The sequence below is a fragment of the Balaenoptera borealis genome, assembly GCF_965194805.1.
Source record: "Balaenoptera borealis genome assembly, chromosome: 5".
Taxonomy (NCBI): Eukaryota; Metazoa; Chordata; class Mammalia; order Artiodactyla; family Balaenopteridae; genus Balaenoptera; species Balaenoptera borealis.
In genome coordinates this window covers 70,691,523-70,709,723 of record NC_138862.1, presented here as the reverse complement: position 1 = coordinate 70,709,723, position 18,201 = coordinate 70,691,523, and the positions used below count along the sequence as shown (strand labels likewise).

General features: G+C 38.8%; 1 protein-coding gene across 13 annotated transcripts in view; it reads left to right on the top strand.

Moving 5' to 3' along the window:
- SLC12A8 (solute carrier family 12 member 8) overlaps window positions 1-17,302 on the top strand; it is a 142,997-nt gene extending 125,695 nt beyond the window's left edge. For 11 of the 13 annotated variants that reach the window (XM_082392298.1, XM_082392289.1, XM_082392291.1 and 8 more), the window contains 4 exons: window positions 4,142-4,239; window positions 4,797-4,914; window positions 13,431-13,491; window positions 16,810-17,302. In XM_082392298.1, the coding sequence (XP_082248424.1) occupies window positions 4,142-4,239; window positions 4,797-4,914; window positions 13,431-13,491; window positions 16,810-16,975 (443 nt within the window). In that variant the 3' untranslated portion in view covers window positions 16,976-17,302. Of the gene's footprint in view, window positions 1-4,141; window positions 4,240-4,796; window positions 4,915-13,430; window positions 13,492-16,433; window positions 16,594-16,809 lie in introns of all 13 variants that reach the window. The other 2 variants (XR_014244747.1, XM_082392294.1) reach the window with 2 other exon arrangements.
- Window positions 17,303-18,201: the final 899 nt, after the last annotated feature.

The following is an 18,201-nucleotide window of genomic DNA, read 5'->3' as shown; positions in this document are numbered from 1 at the left end:
GTCTTTATTTCTGCATGGGTTTTGTGAACATAGAACTTGTTAGACATACCACTAGATTTTAAAAGACAATTTAATGTTATGCATTATGTTTATTATAGTTGATATTTTTAGCATGCCTAATGCATGGTTCTGCTTACCTGTTTGTTTGTTTTGTGACTAAAGCTTGATAAAGTTGCCTTCCCAGTTGTTATTCTAGTACTTCTAACACGAGAAGCGGTCTCCTCACACCACTAGTCTGTAAGACTTATTTCTTCCAGCATAATCCTTGAAAAGAGAAAAAAAATTCCTTCTGTCATTTTGGAAGGGTTTTGAAACCATAGCTGTTCAGAATTCTGAATAATTGCCCGCCTGCATTGTCTGTCATACCTATTCAGAGTCATTGAGCATCATTGACTGAATTCTCCCTTGCATTGCTGATGTGTAAAACTGCACTGTGCTTGCCTGGAAGACACACCCCTTCCTATGACTCTCCCTGGAGTTCCTCAGAAAACACATACACATACACATACACACAATTCCCTTGGGTACAGTGTAATTGAGTTGGTGCAAGGTCAAGATCAAGTGTGAAACAGTGAGCTTCACATTTGGCAAACCTCAGAGAGGCAAAAATCTAAGTTCTTCACCAATAGTGTTTCTTCTTAATAATCAGTGGAGCAGCTGTATTTCACTAAGCCTGTGATTGAAAAAATGAATCATGCATTGCACATGTTGAAAGTATACAGTGTAATCAAAGACAATCTTAACAGTGTCTTTTCTTTAAAAAAAAAAAAGAAGTAATAGAGCCATCAATTCAAATCAGTCATGCACCTTGGCAGAGTTCTTTAAAATTTATTTTATTGAAGTATAGTTGGTTTATAATGTATTAATTTCTACTGTACAGCAAAGTGATTCAGTTATATGTATATATCCATTCTTTTTCATATTCTTTTCTATTACGGTTTATCACAGGATATTGAATATAGTTCCCTGTGCTATACAGTAGGACCTTGCTGTTTATCCATTCTATATATAATAGTTTGCACCTGCTAATCCCAAACTCCCAATCCATCCCTCCGTCACCCCCCCTCCCCCTTGACAACCATGTCTGTTCTCTATGTCTGTGAGTCTATTTCTGTTTTGTAGATAAATTCATTTGTGTCATATTTTAGATTCCACATATAAGTGATATCATTTGGTATTTGTCTTTCTCTGTCTGACTTCACTTAGTATGTTAATCTCTAGGCCCATCCATGTTGCTGCAAATGGCATTATTTCATTCTTTTTTATGGCTGAGTAGTATTCCATTGTATATGTGTGCCACATCTTCTTCATCCATTCATCTGTTGTTGGACATTTAGGTTGTTCCCATGTCTTGGCTATTGTGAATAGTGCTGCAGTGAACATAGGGGTACATGTATCTTTTTGAATTATAGTTTTGTCCAGATACATGCCCAGGATTGGGATTGCTGGATCATATGCAACTCTATTTTTAGTTTTTTGAGGAACCTCCATGCTGTTTTCCATAATGGCTGCACCAATCTACATTCCCACCAACAGTATAGGAGGGTTCCCTTTTCTCTACACCCTCTCCAGCATTTGTTATTTGTAGACTTTTTAATGATGGCCATTCTGACATATGAGGTGATACCTCATGGTAGTTTTGATTTGCATTTTCCTAATAATTAGCGATGATGAGCATCTTTTCATGTGCTTGTTGGCCATCTGTATGTCTTCTTTGGAGAAATGTCTATTTACGTCTTCTGGCAGAGTTTATTTTAATCCACAATTAATAAGGAGATACTTCTTGAGCACTTCCTATACACAAACTCCTACATGCCTAGATTTGGTATTTAGAGGTACAAAAGACAGCCCTTGCCCTCAAGATATGGAAGTATAAAAGTTAAGTATAATAGTTGGAAGTATATGGTAAAGGCAGACATGTTGAGAGGATGAAGACTTCTCTGGGACCTAGGGTGATTGGTCATTCATTTAGCCTCATGTATGGGACATTTACTACATTCCAAGTGCTGTTCTAGGTGCTGGGGGTGGGGAACATGCTGAATAGACATAGAAGGTCTCTGCTGTCATTGAACTTGCATTCTAGCAGGAAAGACACAAAATAAGCAAACACACATACTATGATGTCAGTAAGTGATAAATAGTATGATGAATAATCAAGTGGGGTAACAGGATAGAGACTGGAGTGGGGAGGGTGGTTCTGTTTCAGATAGGTTTTTCAGAAAAGATCTCTTTGAGAGGAGGATATTTTAATGGAGAACTGAATTTTATAAAGTAGTGAACCATGCAGAGATGTGGGAGAAGAGTTACAGGCAGAGGAAATGGCATGTATAAAGGTACAGATGGAAATTGGATTGGCAAATTCCAAGAAGAGCAGAAGTCCAGCGGTGAGTGGAGAGGAGTGGGTGGGGGGAGAGAGGTAGGAGATGAGTATAGCAAGGAAAGCAGAGGTCAGTCCTGTGTAGGGCCATGCACTCCATGGTGATTATGACAGAAGGTCACGGAAGGTTGTAGCTAGAGGTGTGATATGATCAGATCCAGCCTTAAGAAGATCACTGGCTTCGTAAGGAATAGATTGTATAGAAGTAAGAGAAGGACCTAAAGCCTGTTTTGAGGTATATTAATTAAGGGAGGCTAAACTGCTATAACAAATAAGCGAAAACACAGTGGCTCAAATACTATGGAAATTTATTTCTCACTTGCACTAACAGTCCAGGAAGGGTGTTCCAAATCAGTGGGAGGCTCTCCTCCATGCATTGCTTCAGGGACCCAGGGTCCTTCCATTTTTATGACTTCACCATCCCCTAAGTCCTTATAGTGAGCAAAATCAAGACTGAGTTACCATGTTCAGATTTCGGGCACAGAGAAGAAGCACACCTACTCTCTCAAAGACTCTGGTGCAGAAGTGACACTCACCACTTGTGTTCACATTCCATTGGTGAGAACTTAGTCACATGGCCACACCTAACTGCAATAAAGAAGAGTGCTGAGGACTGAATGAATGCTAGGATTCTCCAATATTTGGGGGTTGGAAGGAGGAGGTGAGCCAGCAAAGGAGACTGAGAAGAAGTGGGCAGTGAGATAGGAGGAAAACTAGGAAACTGAGGCATCCTAGAAACCAAGAGAAGAATGTGTTTCAAGAAGAAGAAAGTGATCACATGTGTCAGGTGCTATCTGAAAGGTCAAGTAAGATGAGGAGCTGACCATTGAATTTGAAAAGATTCAAGTCATTGCCAACCTTAGGAGGAGTCGTTTTAGTGGAATGGTGTATACAACCCTAAAAGTAGGTTGAGGAAACAATGGAAGGTAGAGACCATATAGGCAATTCTTTTGAGAAGTTTTGCTATAAGGGAGACCAAAAAATAGGACAGTAGCTAAAGGGTGACCAGAAGGTATTTCTTTAGTTGGGAGAAATTACAGTGTATTTGTATTTGATGGGGATGATCTAGTAGACTATGGAAAAACTGACGAAGCAAAAGCAAAATCCTTGAGCAGGGCACAAATATAGGGATGGGCCTTAGGTAGGAGCCAGAACTGTTCATCTACTCTGAAAACAGAAAGGCAGAAGAGAGGGTACAGATGAAAGTGGGTTGGTAGACTTGGTGATGAGAGGATATGAAAGCTGTCTTTTGAGAGGAGAGGTTGGAAATTTGTTACATCAGAGAGAAGGAGAATGAGTTGACTAGGTATAAGACTTCTGAGTGGTGCTGAAGTGTGGAAGCAGATAACATATCCAAGGGAGTACTTGCTGATAGTCTTGGATCATGGAATCTAAGCTAGGTAAGAGGGTAGTGAAAAGAGGAGGTAGGTGATAGGAAGAAAAACATACTAGGGCAAGTTGACGGAAGGTCCCTCTGTGGTCTATGAATAGTTGGGGTGGGAGACAGCAGAGCGAATGAGAAAAAATGGAGGTGACGGGCTGAGAGTAGATTGATTGAAATCACAATTTAGGAGGTGTAAGCTTTCTGGTAAAGACAAGCCTCAGTTGTGGCAAAGGGCATTAATGGTTGAGGTGAGTGGAAGTTGTCTTTTAGACTGAGTTACAAAATTGGAGAAGAGGAGCTCATAAGTATTTGCTAATAAAAACACTAGAGGGTTTGGTAACAAATTAGTAACCAAGGATTTTGGCTCATTTATTTTTTAGATTTCTTCCTCAAGTCCAGGCTCCAGGAACAAGATATCCAGAGGAGACCAACTTCTTTCTACACTAGCATATGCAACCCCTGGGTCTCCCTGTTGGGGGTGAGTAAGTTCATTTTGATCTCAACTGTCCTTGAGACTTAATTCAGGTGGATACATGTGTGATCTTGGGGTGGGAGTTGGGGGAGGAAAGAGGAGAGTCTTCATTAGGAGCAATGTGATTTAACTGCCTGTTACATTAGAATTTAGATGAGGCTACATATGGCAAGATTACATTTAATGAACCACTTATTTTAATCAATGGTTTACTTTTTAAATAATTAATCATCCCTGATAAACTCTGGATCACCTAATTTCTAGATACACCATATTAGCATAATTTTACTCTAACTTGTTTCTCCTAGAAAGGAGTAGAACAAGGAGCTAGGATAGAATGTCTATTTATTGATTGTTTTGATTAGAGGGTACTTTCAGGGATGTCTTCTCAAATATCTACTTTAGAGGGGTTTTATGAATTATGAGTGAACTTCAATTATTCAGACTTGTAGAGTGTTCAGAGGTTGACGAGAGGACTGTTGTTTCTTAAGGCCCTAGCCTTGTGGCTTGCTTACCATGTGTTTAAATCATTAGCTGATGTGCACTTCCTTCTGTTTGAACAGGCTGTTGGGTCCCTTCTCATCATGTTTGTGATCCAGTGGGTCTATACCCTGGTTAACATGGGTGTTGCTGCCATTGTGTATTTCTACATTGGTTGGACCAGTTCCGGGCTTCATCTTGGTAAGCAACAGAGCCATTTTGCCACCACCTCCTTTCTTCTCTTTTAGCATTTATTGAAAAAAACCTGTTTCGAACACCTATTAAATGCCAACACTGACTCAGATACAAATCCCGCTTTCAAGGAGCTGACAGTCTAGGAGAAAAAATATGGCATGCGCATAAATGATAACAAATGAAAAATAATAATAAATCGTGAGGTTTATAAGACATGTAGAAGTAAAATGGATGACAACAATAGCACAAGGGCCAGGAGGGAAGAAATGGGGATATACTGTTGGAAGTTTCTTATAGTATATGTGAAGTACTAAAATATCACTTAAAGGTAGACTGTGATGAGTTAAAAATGTGTACTACAAACCCTAAAGCAACTACTAAACTACCAGTATACCTTGGAAATATTGTGAGTTCAGTTCCAGATCACTGGAATATTGCAATAATGCGAGTCAGACAAATATTTTTGTTTCCTAGTACATATAAAAGTTATGTTTACACTATACGGTAGTCTGTTAAGTGTGCAATAGCATTATGTCTCAAAAAACAATGTACATAACTTAATTTTAAAATACTTTATCGCTAAAAAAGGCTAACTGTCACCTGAGCCTTCATCGAGTCATAATAGTAACATTAAAGATGACTGATCACAGATCACCATGAGAAATATAATAATAATGAAAAAGTTTGAAATATTGTAAGAATTACCAAACTGTGACACAGACACAGAAAGTGAGCAAATGCTGTTGGGGAAATGGCCCTGATAGACTTGCTTGATCCAGGGTTGCCACAAACCTTCAACTTGTAAAAGATGCAATACTGAGAAGCACAGTAAACAAAGTGCAGTAAAATGAGGTCTGCCTCTAACACAGCAAAGAATTACAAGTAATAAGTCAATAAAGGGGATAAAATTGAATTAAAAATACTCAGATCAATGTTAATTAGAAAAAAGAGAAAAAGATAATAGACCAAAAACAAATAGCAAGGTGGTTTATATAAATCTAGCCATATCAGTAACCACACTAATTTTAAATAGTCTAAACACTCCCAATCAGGGACTTCCCTGGTGGCACAGTGGTTAAGAATCCGCCTGCCAATGCAGGGGACACAGGTTTGAGCCCTGGTCCAGGAAGATCCCACATACCGTGGAACAACTAAGCCCGTGCGCCACAACTACTGAGCTTGCGCTCTGGAGCCCATGAGCCACAACTACTGAAGCCCGCGCACCTAGAGCCCATGCTCCGTGACAAGAGAAGCCACCACAACGAGAAGCCCGAGCACCGCAATGAAGATTAGCCCCAACTCAAGGCAACTAGAGAAAGCCCACATGCAGCAACGAAGACCCAATGCAGCCAAAAATAAAAATAAATTAATTAAAAATTTTTAAAAAAGATAATTAAAAAAATAAAATGAAATAAACACTCCCAATTAAAAGGTCCAAGCACTGAGATTGTCAGATTGAATAAAAAAGCATGATCCAACTATATGCTATCTACAAGAAACCTACTTTCAGTATAAAGACACAAATAAGTTAAAAGGATGGAAAAAAGATATATCATGGTAAGATAAATCAGAGAAAGCTGGAGTGACTATATTAACATCAGACAAAGTAGATTTCAGAGAAAAGAATATTACCAGGGGGGCTTCCCTGGTGGCGCAGTGGTTGAGAATCTGCCTGCCAATGCAGGGGACACGGGTTTGAGCCCTGGTCTGGGAAGATCCCACATGCCGCGGAGCAACTGGGCCCGTGAGCCACAACTACTGAGCCTGCGCGTCTGGAGCCTGTGCTCCGCAACAAGAGAGGCCGCGACAGTGAGAGGCCCGCGCACCGCGATGAAGAGTGGCCCCCGCTTGCTGCAACTAGAGAAAGCTCTTGTGCAGAAACGAAGACCCAACACAGCCAAAAATAAATAAATAAATAAATAAATTTATTAAAAAAAAAAAAAAGAATATTACCAGGGATAAAGAGGGTCATTTCATAAAGACAAAGGGAAAATTAATCAAGAGAACATAATAAATCTTAACATTTATGCACTTAAAAACAGAGCTTTGAAATATAAAAAACAAAGCCTGATAGATCTGCAATAATAAGTAGAATAATTCTCAATTACAGTCAGAGATTTCAACACCTCTCTCTCAATAATTGATAAAACAAGTAGGCAAAAACTCAGTAGGGCTTTAGAAGACTTGAATAACGTTATCAATAAACCTGGCCAAATTGATATTTATAGAATATTCCACCTAACAACAGCAGAATATATATTTTTAAGTGTACATGAAACATTTACGAGCATAAACCATGTTCTAGGACATTTTTTAAAATCTAAGAAAGTTTAAGGGTATTCAAGTCAATTCAAGAACAAAAGGGGAAGTAAATTAGAAATAAATACCAGAAAGATATCTGGAAAATTCCCAAATATTTAGAAACTAAAGAACACTGAATAACACTAAATGACTAAGAACACTAAAGAGCACTAAGTAAACTAAAGAAACTAACTCATGGTTCAAAGGACAAATAAGTAAAATTTAAAAGTATTTTGAACTGAATGAAAATGAAAATATAACATCAAAATTGTGGGATGCAGCTAATTCACTACTTAGAGGGAAATTTACTGCATCAAATGCTTATATTAGAAAAGAAAAAAATGTCTCAAAATAATAACCCCAGTTTCCCACTTAAGAAACTAGAGAAAAAGAGCAAATTAAACCCAAGTAAGAAGAAACAGGGAAACAATGAAGATCAAAGTAGAAATCAATAAAATATAAAACAGGGAAAAATAGAGAATGCCAGTGAAAGAAAAAGCTGGTTATGTGAGATCAATAAAATTCACAAACCTCTAGCCAGACTGATCAGAATAAAAGGAGAGGAAACACAAATGATCAACACCAGGAGTGAGAGAAATGACATAACTGGAGAGTCTACAGACATTAAAAAGGAAAATAAGGAAGTATTTTAAACAGCTTTATGCAATAAATTTGACAGATGAATTGGACAAATTCCTCAAAAGATACAAACTATCAAATATCAAAGCTCACTCTAGAAGACATATAGGGCTGTTTAGGTCATCTCATGAAAGAAATTAAACTTGTCATTAAAAAACCTTCCCATAAAGAAAACCTTGGGCCCAGATGGCGTCACTAATGAAACCTATCTAACACTTAAGGAAGAAAGAATATCAATTTGATACAAATTCTTCAGAAGACTGCACATCAATATCCCTCATGAACATAGATATAAAACTTCTTGACAAGACTTTAACAAATTGAATACAAAATAATATAAAAAGCATAATAATACATGATAACCAAGTGGGTTATCCTAGGAATTCAAGGTTAGTTTAACATTCTCTCTCTCTCTTTTTTTAAATTTTTATTGGCGTATAGTTGCTTTACAGTGTTGTATTAGTTTGTGTCTGTACAGCAAAGTGAATCAGTTATATGTATACATATATCCCCTCTTTTTTGGATTTCCTTCCCATTTAGGTCACCACAGAGCACTGAGTAGATTTCCCTGTGCTATACAGTAGGTTCTCATTAGTTATCTATTTTAGTTATCTATCAGTTCTCAGTAGTTATCTGTTTTGTACATAGTAGTGTATATATGTCAATCCCAATCTCCCAATTCATCCCACCTCTCCTTCCCCCCCTTGGTGTCCATACATTTGTTCTCTACATCTGTGTCTCTACTTCTGCTTTGCAAATAGGTTCATCTGTACCATTTTTCTAGATTCCACATATATGCATTAATATACAATATTTGTTTTTCTCTTTCTGACTTACTTCATTCTGTATGACAGTCTCTAGGCCCTGGTTTAACATTCTTAATCAATCAATGTAATTCACCATATTTACAGACTAGAAGAGGAAAACTACAAAACATTTTGAGAGGAAATTAAAGAAGAAATTAAAGAAATGAAGATTTATACTATATTCATGAATCGAAGATTCAGTATTCTTAAGATGACATTTCACCTCAGAATTTTCTGTAGATTAGATATAATCCCAATCAAAATCACAGCTGCCTTTTTTGTAGAAATTGGAAAGCAGATCCTAAAGTATTTATATGGAAATTCAAAGGACCTAGAATAGCCCAAGCAACTTCGTAAAAGAAAAACAAAGTTGCAAGACTTAACACTACCTGATTTCAAAACTAACTGTAAAGCTAAAGTAATCAAGACAGCATGGTATTGGGATCAAGACAGATAAAAAAAAATCAATGGACAGAGTAGAGAGTCCAGAAATTGCAAAGGCAATTCAGTGGAGGAAAAAAATAGTCTTTTCAGCAAATGCTGCTGGAACAATTGGAAATCTACAAGCAAAAAACAAACTTCATACATCATACAATGTAAAAAGAGCTCAAAATGGATCCTAGAAAATATAGGGAAAAAAATTGTGACTATGAGTGAGACAAAGATTTCTTAGATATAACACCAAAAGCAGGAAAAAAAATTGATAAATTGGACTTCATCAAAATTAAGGACTGTTCCTCCAAACACACTGGTAAAGGAATGCAAAGGCAAGCCATAGACTATGAGAAAATATTAGCAAATCACATGTTTGAAAAGGACTTGTATGTAGAATATATAAAAACCCTCAAAACTCAGTAATAAGAAAACAAAAAATTTTAAATGGGCATAAGTTTTAAATAGGTTTCAGCAAAGAACATATATGGTTGACAAATAAGCACGTGAAAAGGTACTCACTGTGATTAGTCATTAAGAAATGCAAATTAAAACCACAATATAATATTATTATACACCTATCAGGGTGATTAAAATTAAAAATACTGATCATGCCAAATGTTGGCAAGGATGTGGAGCAGCTAGAGCTATCATATATAGCTGATGAAAATGTAAAAATAATACGATCACTTTGTGAAACCATTTGGCAGTGTATTAAAAAAATACATATCTGCTATATGAATTAGCCACTGTACTCCTAGGTATTTACCAAAGAGAATTAAAAGCATACGGGCATATAAAAACGTGTATATGAATATTTATAGCAGCTTAGTTTGTAATAGTCAAAAACTGAAAACAGTTCACATGTCCATCAACAGGTTACTCTATAAGTATAGTATAGCCATACAACGGAATACTATTTCGTAATAAAAAGAATGAACTATCGATATATGCAATAGCATGAATCTCAGAATAACTGTGCTGAGTGAAAGAAACCAGACAAAATGAGTACATAATCTAATATTTTACATATATACATATGTAATTATTAAAAATGCAAACTAATCTCTGATGACAGCACTATCAGCGGTTGCCTTTGGATGAGGGTTGGGAGGTGGATATGAGGGAGGGAGGTCTTATGACGTGGCTTGAGGGAGCTTTTGGAGGTGATGGATATGTTCATTATCTTGCTTTTAGTGATGATTTCACAGTATATGCATGTGTCAACACTTACCAAATTGTACACTTTAAATGCATGTAGTTTGTTCTAAAAATGTACCTGGGATTTGTTTTAGTCAGGTATGATAAGACACACAGACACAGAAATTATTATCATGAAGAAAGAAGTTTATACTCACATGCCTAGGAACAGGAGGATCATGCAGGGCCACAACGGAGAGGACCAGGGTTGGTCAGGAGGCAAAAGAGGAAGCGGGGAGAGCATGGCCCATAGCCTTTATTAGGCTTTTAGTGGGAAAGAATGGACAAGGCAGGTAGGTAGCTGAGTAAGTTTGGGATTAGGTAGTTTGCATAATTTCAGCAGACTCTAGGTTATAGGGGTGGTCTCTAGTTGTCTGGTTTTTGGCCCTGGGGTGATTTAAGGCAGGGGAATATTGGCTTGATGTGTGAGAGCTTGATAAAGGAGATGGTTGGGGGTGTGGGCTCTGGATTGGTCGGTTTGTATATCAAAGGTGTGCTCGTAGGGGAGTTGTTTCCTATCTCTAGGAATAAACACCTCTAGGATCAAGACCCCAGTGAAATAGATAGCTAGTGGGAAGCAACCGAATGGCACAGGGAGATCAGCTCTGTGCTTTGTGACCGCCTAGAGGGGTGGGATAGGGAGGATGGGAGGGAGGGAGATGCAAGAGGGAGGAGATATGGGGACATATGTATATGTATAACTGATTTACTTTGTTATAAAGCAGAAACTATCACACCATTGTAAACCAATTATACTCCAATAAAGATGTTAAAAAAAAAAAAGAATAAGGAAAGGAAGAAAATATTATCAATACTCTGTTTACTGTATGTCAGTTATTCCTCAATAATAAAGCTGTTTTTAAAATACATTCAAGAGCTCTTTTCATCAAAATTCTACAATGTCCCAATTTTTAAAATAAAGTAATTATGTAGTTTTAAGTCCTAACTAAATCAGATGGACCATAACAATCCAGGCAAACTGAAAAAAAATGCTTCCAAATTAGAATAGTCTGATATACATTTTTTTTTTTGATGAAAGTTCATAATAATGCAATTGACAAGGAAATTTAGTTATTTCTGAGATATACATTTTAAAGTAATAACTAGAATTATGACTTATAACATTATACCAGAACATATAAGATTTTTAGAAATTTCATGTAATGTCTGAAACATTTATATTAACATATTTCCATACAAATAACCCAATGAAAGTTTAGTATTAGTTGTTTTGTTTGTTTGTTTTTTTATACTGCAGGTTCTTATTAGTCATCAGTTTTATACACATCAGTGTATACATGTCAATCCCAATCGCCCAATTCAGCACACCACCATCCCCACCCCACCGCAGTTTTCCCCCCTTGGTGTCCATATGTCTGTTCTCTACATCTGTGTCTCAACTTCTGCCCTGCAAACCGGCTCATCTGTACCATTTTTCTAGGTTCCACATACATGCGTTAATATACGATATTTGTTTTTCTCTTTCTGACTTACTTCACTTTGTATGACAGTCTCTAGATCCATCCACATCTCAACAAATGACTCAGTTTCATTCTGATATACATTTTTGAAAGAAATGCGCTTCAAACACTTGAATCACATGTACATTAAAAATAATGCTTTAGAAAAAGTCATACTAAGGGTCCTTATATCAGCTAATTTAATGGAGAGAATATATTTTAATTAACATACTGATTACATCAGTGATTGCTTCTGAATTTCTTAGAAGTTAGTTTGATCCTAACAAATTTAAATATTTCCCAGAAATTTATTTACAGGAAAGTATGAAATCAAATTTCAGGCCAATCTTCATCTAAAATTTAGATAATTTAGAATCTAAATGAGCATAAATAGGTAGGACCAGTTAATAGAATATTTATGTTTATTTTCTACATACATGTTATCAGCTGCATACTGTTGACATTAGTCAAGATTCTAACATAAGCCTCTTAAAATAATGCTCACTTCCTGATCATATATTGAACATGATCTAATTAACCAATTTTCAACCAGCCATGTATATATATACACACACACACACACACACTCATACATATATATATAAAATATGTATCTGGTGGAGTGAATATATATAATTTGGAAAAGCATTTTATAAAATTACATTTCATTTGCTTTCCTAAAGTTATATATAATTCATTTTGTGAGATTTTAAAAAAAACTCACACCAAAGGAGGAATGGATTTTAAAAAAAAGCTTTTTAAAAAAAGTTGATAGGGCTTCCCTGGTGGCGCAGTGGTTAAGAATCCGCCTGCCAATGCAGGGGACACGGGTTCGAGCCCTGGTCTGGGAAGATCCCACATGCCGCGGAGCAACTTAAGCCCGTGAGCCACAACTACTGAGCTTGCGCATCTGGGGCCTGTGCTCCGCAACAAAAGAGGCCGCGACAGTGATAGGCCCACGCACCGCGATGAAGAGTGGCCCCCGCTCGCCGCAACTGGAGAAAGCCCTCACACAGAAACAAAGACCCAACACAGCCAAAAATAAATAAATAAATAAATTTATTAAAAAAAAAAAAGTTGATAAACCATATTCTAGACAGTGTGTCTGATGTCAGGATATTTGGTCACTATCCACAACAATCTCATTTCAAACTTCAGCACTAACATTTCCACATGTGGCGCTATTTGATTCACCCAGCATCTGAAGAAAACTTCCTAAGGGCCAGATCCTGTGGCTGTTGTGAGTGTTACCAGGCGAAAAAGATGTGCTTCCTGTCCTCAAAGAGTATATGGTCTAGTAGGGGACTTTATAGTATCTACTTAAACACATAATCAGTTTGAATCTAAGGAAAAAAAGTATCAAAATTTAAAAAAATTTTAAATTCCTAAGACTGAAGTTAGCAAGTCCTCTGCTTCTTTCTCTATAAATGCATCCAGTTTCTTTCTTGGGATTTTGGAGTTTAGAAATCAACTTTTGGAAACTACATATAAGTATGAAGTCCTTAGCAGGTTGCTGTCAGAGTATTACAATGAATGTTGTTGGGTTAGACTGAAAAAGGAAAAAAAAATTTTTTGTGCTATTGTGTGTGTGTGTCGGGGGAGGTATATTTATCCCATTAAACCTGGGATTCTAGATGCATACATAGAGCCTTCATAAATATTTATGTCTGTGTCTTCCCTGCAGGTTTAGCCTCCAACTTCAGCCTTTTCAGATGGATGAGGTCTCTTCTGATCCCCTCCTACAGGTCTGTGCCAATCTGGGGCCTGGATGAGGGGCCTGGGACGTGCTAAGGGTGTTCCATTTCTAGCTGGGCTTGGGTGAATTGCGGTGTGAATACCTGACAATTGAGAACCTCAAGGAAACTCAGACTGCTCCTCACTGCCCTCCACCACCCAGCCTCCCTGCTTTAGCTTCTCAGAAGCTTCCTCTGGCCCATGTCTACTTGTCTTCTTATCCTCAGGAATCATGAACAGAGGCTTTCTTTAGAATCTGGTTGCAGAGTGATATAAGTCAAGAGAGTTACTCTCAGTGAGTTCACAGCCTAAGACACACTAGCATTAGTACTCACACACAAGACCAAGGCCCAGAGAACTCCCATTCTTCCATCTCAAGTCAGAGGTAGTTGACATGACTGTATTGGTGAAAGTGCAGAGGCCAAGTACAGAAACAGAGTAGCGATCCTGCAGGATTTCTGTGGGACCTCCATGCTCAAATATTCAGGGAAAGGGAAGAACAAACTTTCCTGAGAAACAGGAGAAGGCCTCACAGGGAAGGGAAGTTTTCATGAGTGCCCTAATCTCTCTCCTCCTCCTCTACCCTTCCAGTGCCAATGCCTCCTCACCTTTGAAGGCCTCAAGACTCTGGGAAATTACCTCCCTCCCCTTTCAATATCAGTGAGGAGCCAAAGCTACAGGCTGGGAAAATCCAGGCAGAACCCAACTAAGTGTTTATTTGGTTTCATTTTGTTGGTTTGTTTTTGAAACTCTAGAAGTCTGGGTTGCCCTTGCCAATATTTCCACCTTCTATGCCCAGACGTTGCTGATGGATTATGGGACCCTTTCCCACTGATCCCAGATGTAAGTTCAGAATTTTTTTCCCCATTTTTTTTTATTGTGGTAAAATACACATACCATAAAATTTATCATCTTAACCATTTTAAAGTATACAGTTTAATGGTATTAAGTACATTCATACTGTTATGCAACCGTCACCTCCAGGCACCTCCAGAACTCTTCATCTTGCAAAACGGAAACTCTATACCCATTAAACAATAACTCCCCATTCCTCCCTCCCAAGAATCCTTCTTAAGACAACTCTTTATAAGCGCTGCCAATCTGTTCAAGTTGGCCCAAGAAATGAAGGCTGGATGCTAGAGAAATGATGATGAAAGGAGCAGGAGCCATGGAAACCAACAGGGAGAGGGCTGGCAGGGAGAGTGGTGTGTAGGGGGGTAATTCCCTGCTGTTTGCTTGGAAGCTGGGCTAAACGTCCTGTGTGGAGCTGTGGTGTGGGTGTGTCACCTCTCTGCCTCTTTTCCAGGCTGAGGCACCAGGTTGGGTGACTCAGATCACAGCACTGATCTGAGATCAGTGCACTGATCCATTTTCCCCAGCCTCCTAGGCCTGAGGGCAAGTAGAGTTTAAGTGGAAATAGATTCTGTGTGAAAGCTGCCTGCAGATTCTGGAGCTACAGCTGGTGTGTGGTTGAGAATATTTGGCCTTATCTGATTTTACATGAATATTTTTAGGTATTGTAGGCTTTGAAAGCCTACAAATGACCATGGGAGGTCACTACTCTTTTTTGGACTCTGAATTTCTGGAATTTCACCTCTGAGGTCACTGTTGTGCAATGTGGAAAGAAGAATGTATTAGGAGGAGATTATTCTTAGAAAAGGGCAGTACTTTGGTTGGAAGAGAACCTAGTCCACACTATTCATAGCTCTGTGGGCTTGTGGAGTGGTTGGTGGAGGCCTCAGCTAAGTCTCAGTGTCAAATTTGCTGGCCTCATCATGGTGACTGAGCGATATTTTGTGATAGTTGTTCAGGAGGGTGAAAGGACCAAGAAATGGTGATCCATTTAAAAGTAGAAACTGGTAGCTGTGTTTTCTCTTTTGTAATTTTGAGTTTTTTTCACACCTGTTGCCCCAGATGCTCTTCAAAACCAAAGAAGAATAATATTGTAGGGTGTTGTGGGCAAAGGAATTTGGCTGTTACTTCCTCTGTTACACCTACAGTTCTCAGAATTATGTGAAATTAAGCCTGACCTTAAGAAACCTTTCTTTCCTGAAGTCCTAGCAACTGCCCAGGTGAGAACTCTTAGGCCATTCTAAACTAGAAAGTGAAGTGTGCTATTTCCCTGAACTCAGAAAAATACGATGGTTTTACCTTAAAAAAAAAAAAAAAAGAAAGCATTTACAAGAAAGTTCACTGGCAAAAACACATGTTGACTGGTATGGCATTTCTGTCACTTCCTAACCTTACTTCTTGAAGATTCAACCTTTATAGAAGTTAATTCATTTCTCAGAAAACCTCAACCCACCTAATTTAGATGTGTTCTCATCAAGCAGCTGCAAAGCCTTAGTTGTGTGATCCAAACTTCTGTAACAGCACGTTTTTCTAGTCAGTGAAGCTTTCTGCTTAAGTTCCACAGATTTATAACAAGGTTTCTACCAGTTTTTTACATGTATCAAATATATTCCTTATTTAAACAATTGAACGCTGCTACTTATAAAGCAAATGATTCTCTTAGGGTAAAGTTTTAAGAGAAAATCTATGCCTAAGGTGTGATTTCAGGACCTAGCATAGGTGGAAGGAACTAGAAGGGGCCTGAGAAGGTGAGGAAATAGAGGCACAAGGAGGTGAAGAGGTTTGCCTGAGGCCACCAGCCTGATTCGTGGCAAAGCTGTGACTGTCTCTGTCTTCTATAGATACCCTGGCTGCCAGGATGGTCTTTCCTTACTCCTTTCTGCTGTCAGCACTTTCTTCACGCATCCCTAACATTTTTCTTTACCAGTTTATTCCAGCTCCAACTCTTATGTGGACCCTTCAGTGACAGTGGAATCCGTATTGGGACTCGCTCTTTGCCTTAGGCCAGCTTGGTGCCAAAAGCCTTTGCACTTTACCACGTAGCTGCTTGCTCTATAAACCTCGGCTCTGGAGATCATTCCTCACTCAACTTTCTTTCCAGTGAACCAAAGCGAAGGTTTCTCTTTCTACTCACCTCAGCTTTCCAGCCTCTCCATTCCATTATTTCATTTGACAAGAAAGCCAAGTAAAGCTACAGAGCCCCAACACAACAGCATTTGGAAGGTTATTTTTATAGTTTTATACATTTCTACTAAAAGAAGGTAAGTATCACTCTTTGTTTGATGCTTATTTCTCATACTTTGGGTTCATGAAGTATTGTACATATAGCTTTCAACAGTTATGTTGTTTAATACATGTTTGGTAATAAACACGATGACATTTTTGCAAATCATTTCTCCATCCCAGAGGAGACTTACTGCCACTGGTTAGCGTTTGGTCTTTCCTTCTGACCGTCCTCCGTGTTTCTCTCACCAAAGGAACCTGCGATCCCCCCGAGAGCAGATAATTTTGGCGCCGTCCCTGGCTAGGGTTGACATGGAGATGACTCAGCTCACCCAGGAGAACGCAGACTTCGCCACCCGGGATCGCTATCACCACTCCTCCCTCGTGAGCCGGGAACAGCTGATGATGCCTCGGTACTAGAGTACTGAGTCGTCAGTACTCGGCAGCCTGGGACCCTCCCCTCGCGTAGCTGTCCAGGGTACAGTGGACCCAAATCCCAGAACCTTTGTGAAGCTGGTTCTCCTCGGTAAGAAACTCAAAGACCTGTCCTCCCCCCGTCATTTTGGATGATGGAAGTGTGCATTCTGGTCTGGAGCACCGCGGCTAACCAGGGGACCCACTGCAATGGCGGTGGCCCCTGAAACACGCCTCCAGTCTGAAGAGCTCCATGTGGACACCAAGACTTGCAGGTGTCCAGACCAGATTGCTTGTTCTGAGTGCCACAATAAATGGTTATTTTAAATTTTATTTTATTATTTATTCCTTGAATAAATAATATGCTTACATGGTTCCAAACCCCGAAGTAGAATCGTATATATAGTGAAAAGTCTCCCTCCCATCCTTGTTTGTCATCTGCTCAGTTCCCAACCCCTGCCCCAGAGATAACCACTATTCTTAGCTAACGCTCCCCACATTTCGTTATGAATGTACAAGCAAATAGGAATGTGGATTTTTATTACTCCCTTTTCATCCACAAAAGGTAGCATATCATACGTGTGTTCTGTACCTTGCCTTTCCCCTTAACAATCTATCTTGGAGACATTTCCATATCAATACACATGCCGTTTCCTCATTATTTTTCATTATATGAATGTGCTATAGTTTATTTCATCAGTTCCACAATGATGGCATTTGGATTGTTTCCAGTCTTTTACTATTACAATCAGTTCTGCAGTGAATAATCGTGTTCATATGTACAAGCATGACGAATATCTGTAGGATAAACTCCCAAAAGTGGAATTGCAAGATCAAAAGGTACATGCATTTGTAAGCTATTATTGTTTAGTGAAGGTCTTTTTAATTAAAAAGTTAAATTACCATGAATTACTTAATGGTGACTCACATTCTCAAAAGCACGTGTGGTGCCCCGCACTCTGGACACCTTTGCAGCTGTTTTGCAGTATGAACACATGAGGGGACAGGACAATTTTGGTTCCTCTATGAGCTCAGTGTGGCATTCATCACAGGCATCCAGTCTGGGGGCCGGGGCCGTGGCTGCGCCTGCATGAGTTCAGCCCTGGCCCAGAGTTGGTGGTTTCACCACTGAACCATGGAGGGAGGTACTGTTGGATCAGATCTGACCTCTTTCTTCTGTAATAGAGCTTCTCAAAGTCAGTGTGCTAAGAAACCTGGGAGGCTTGTTAAAA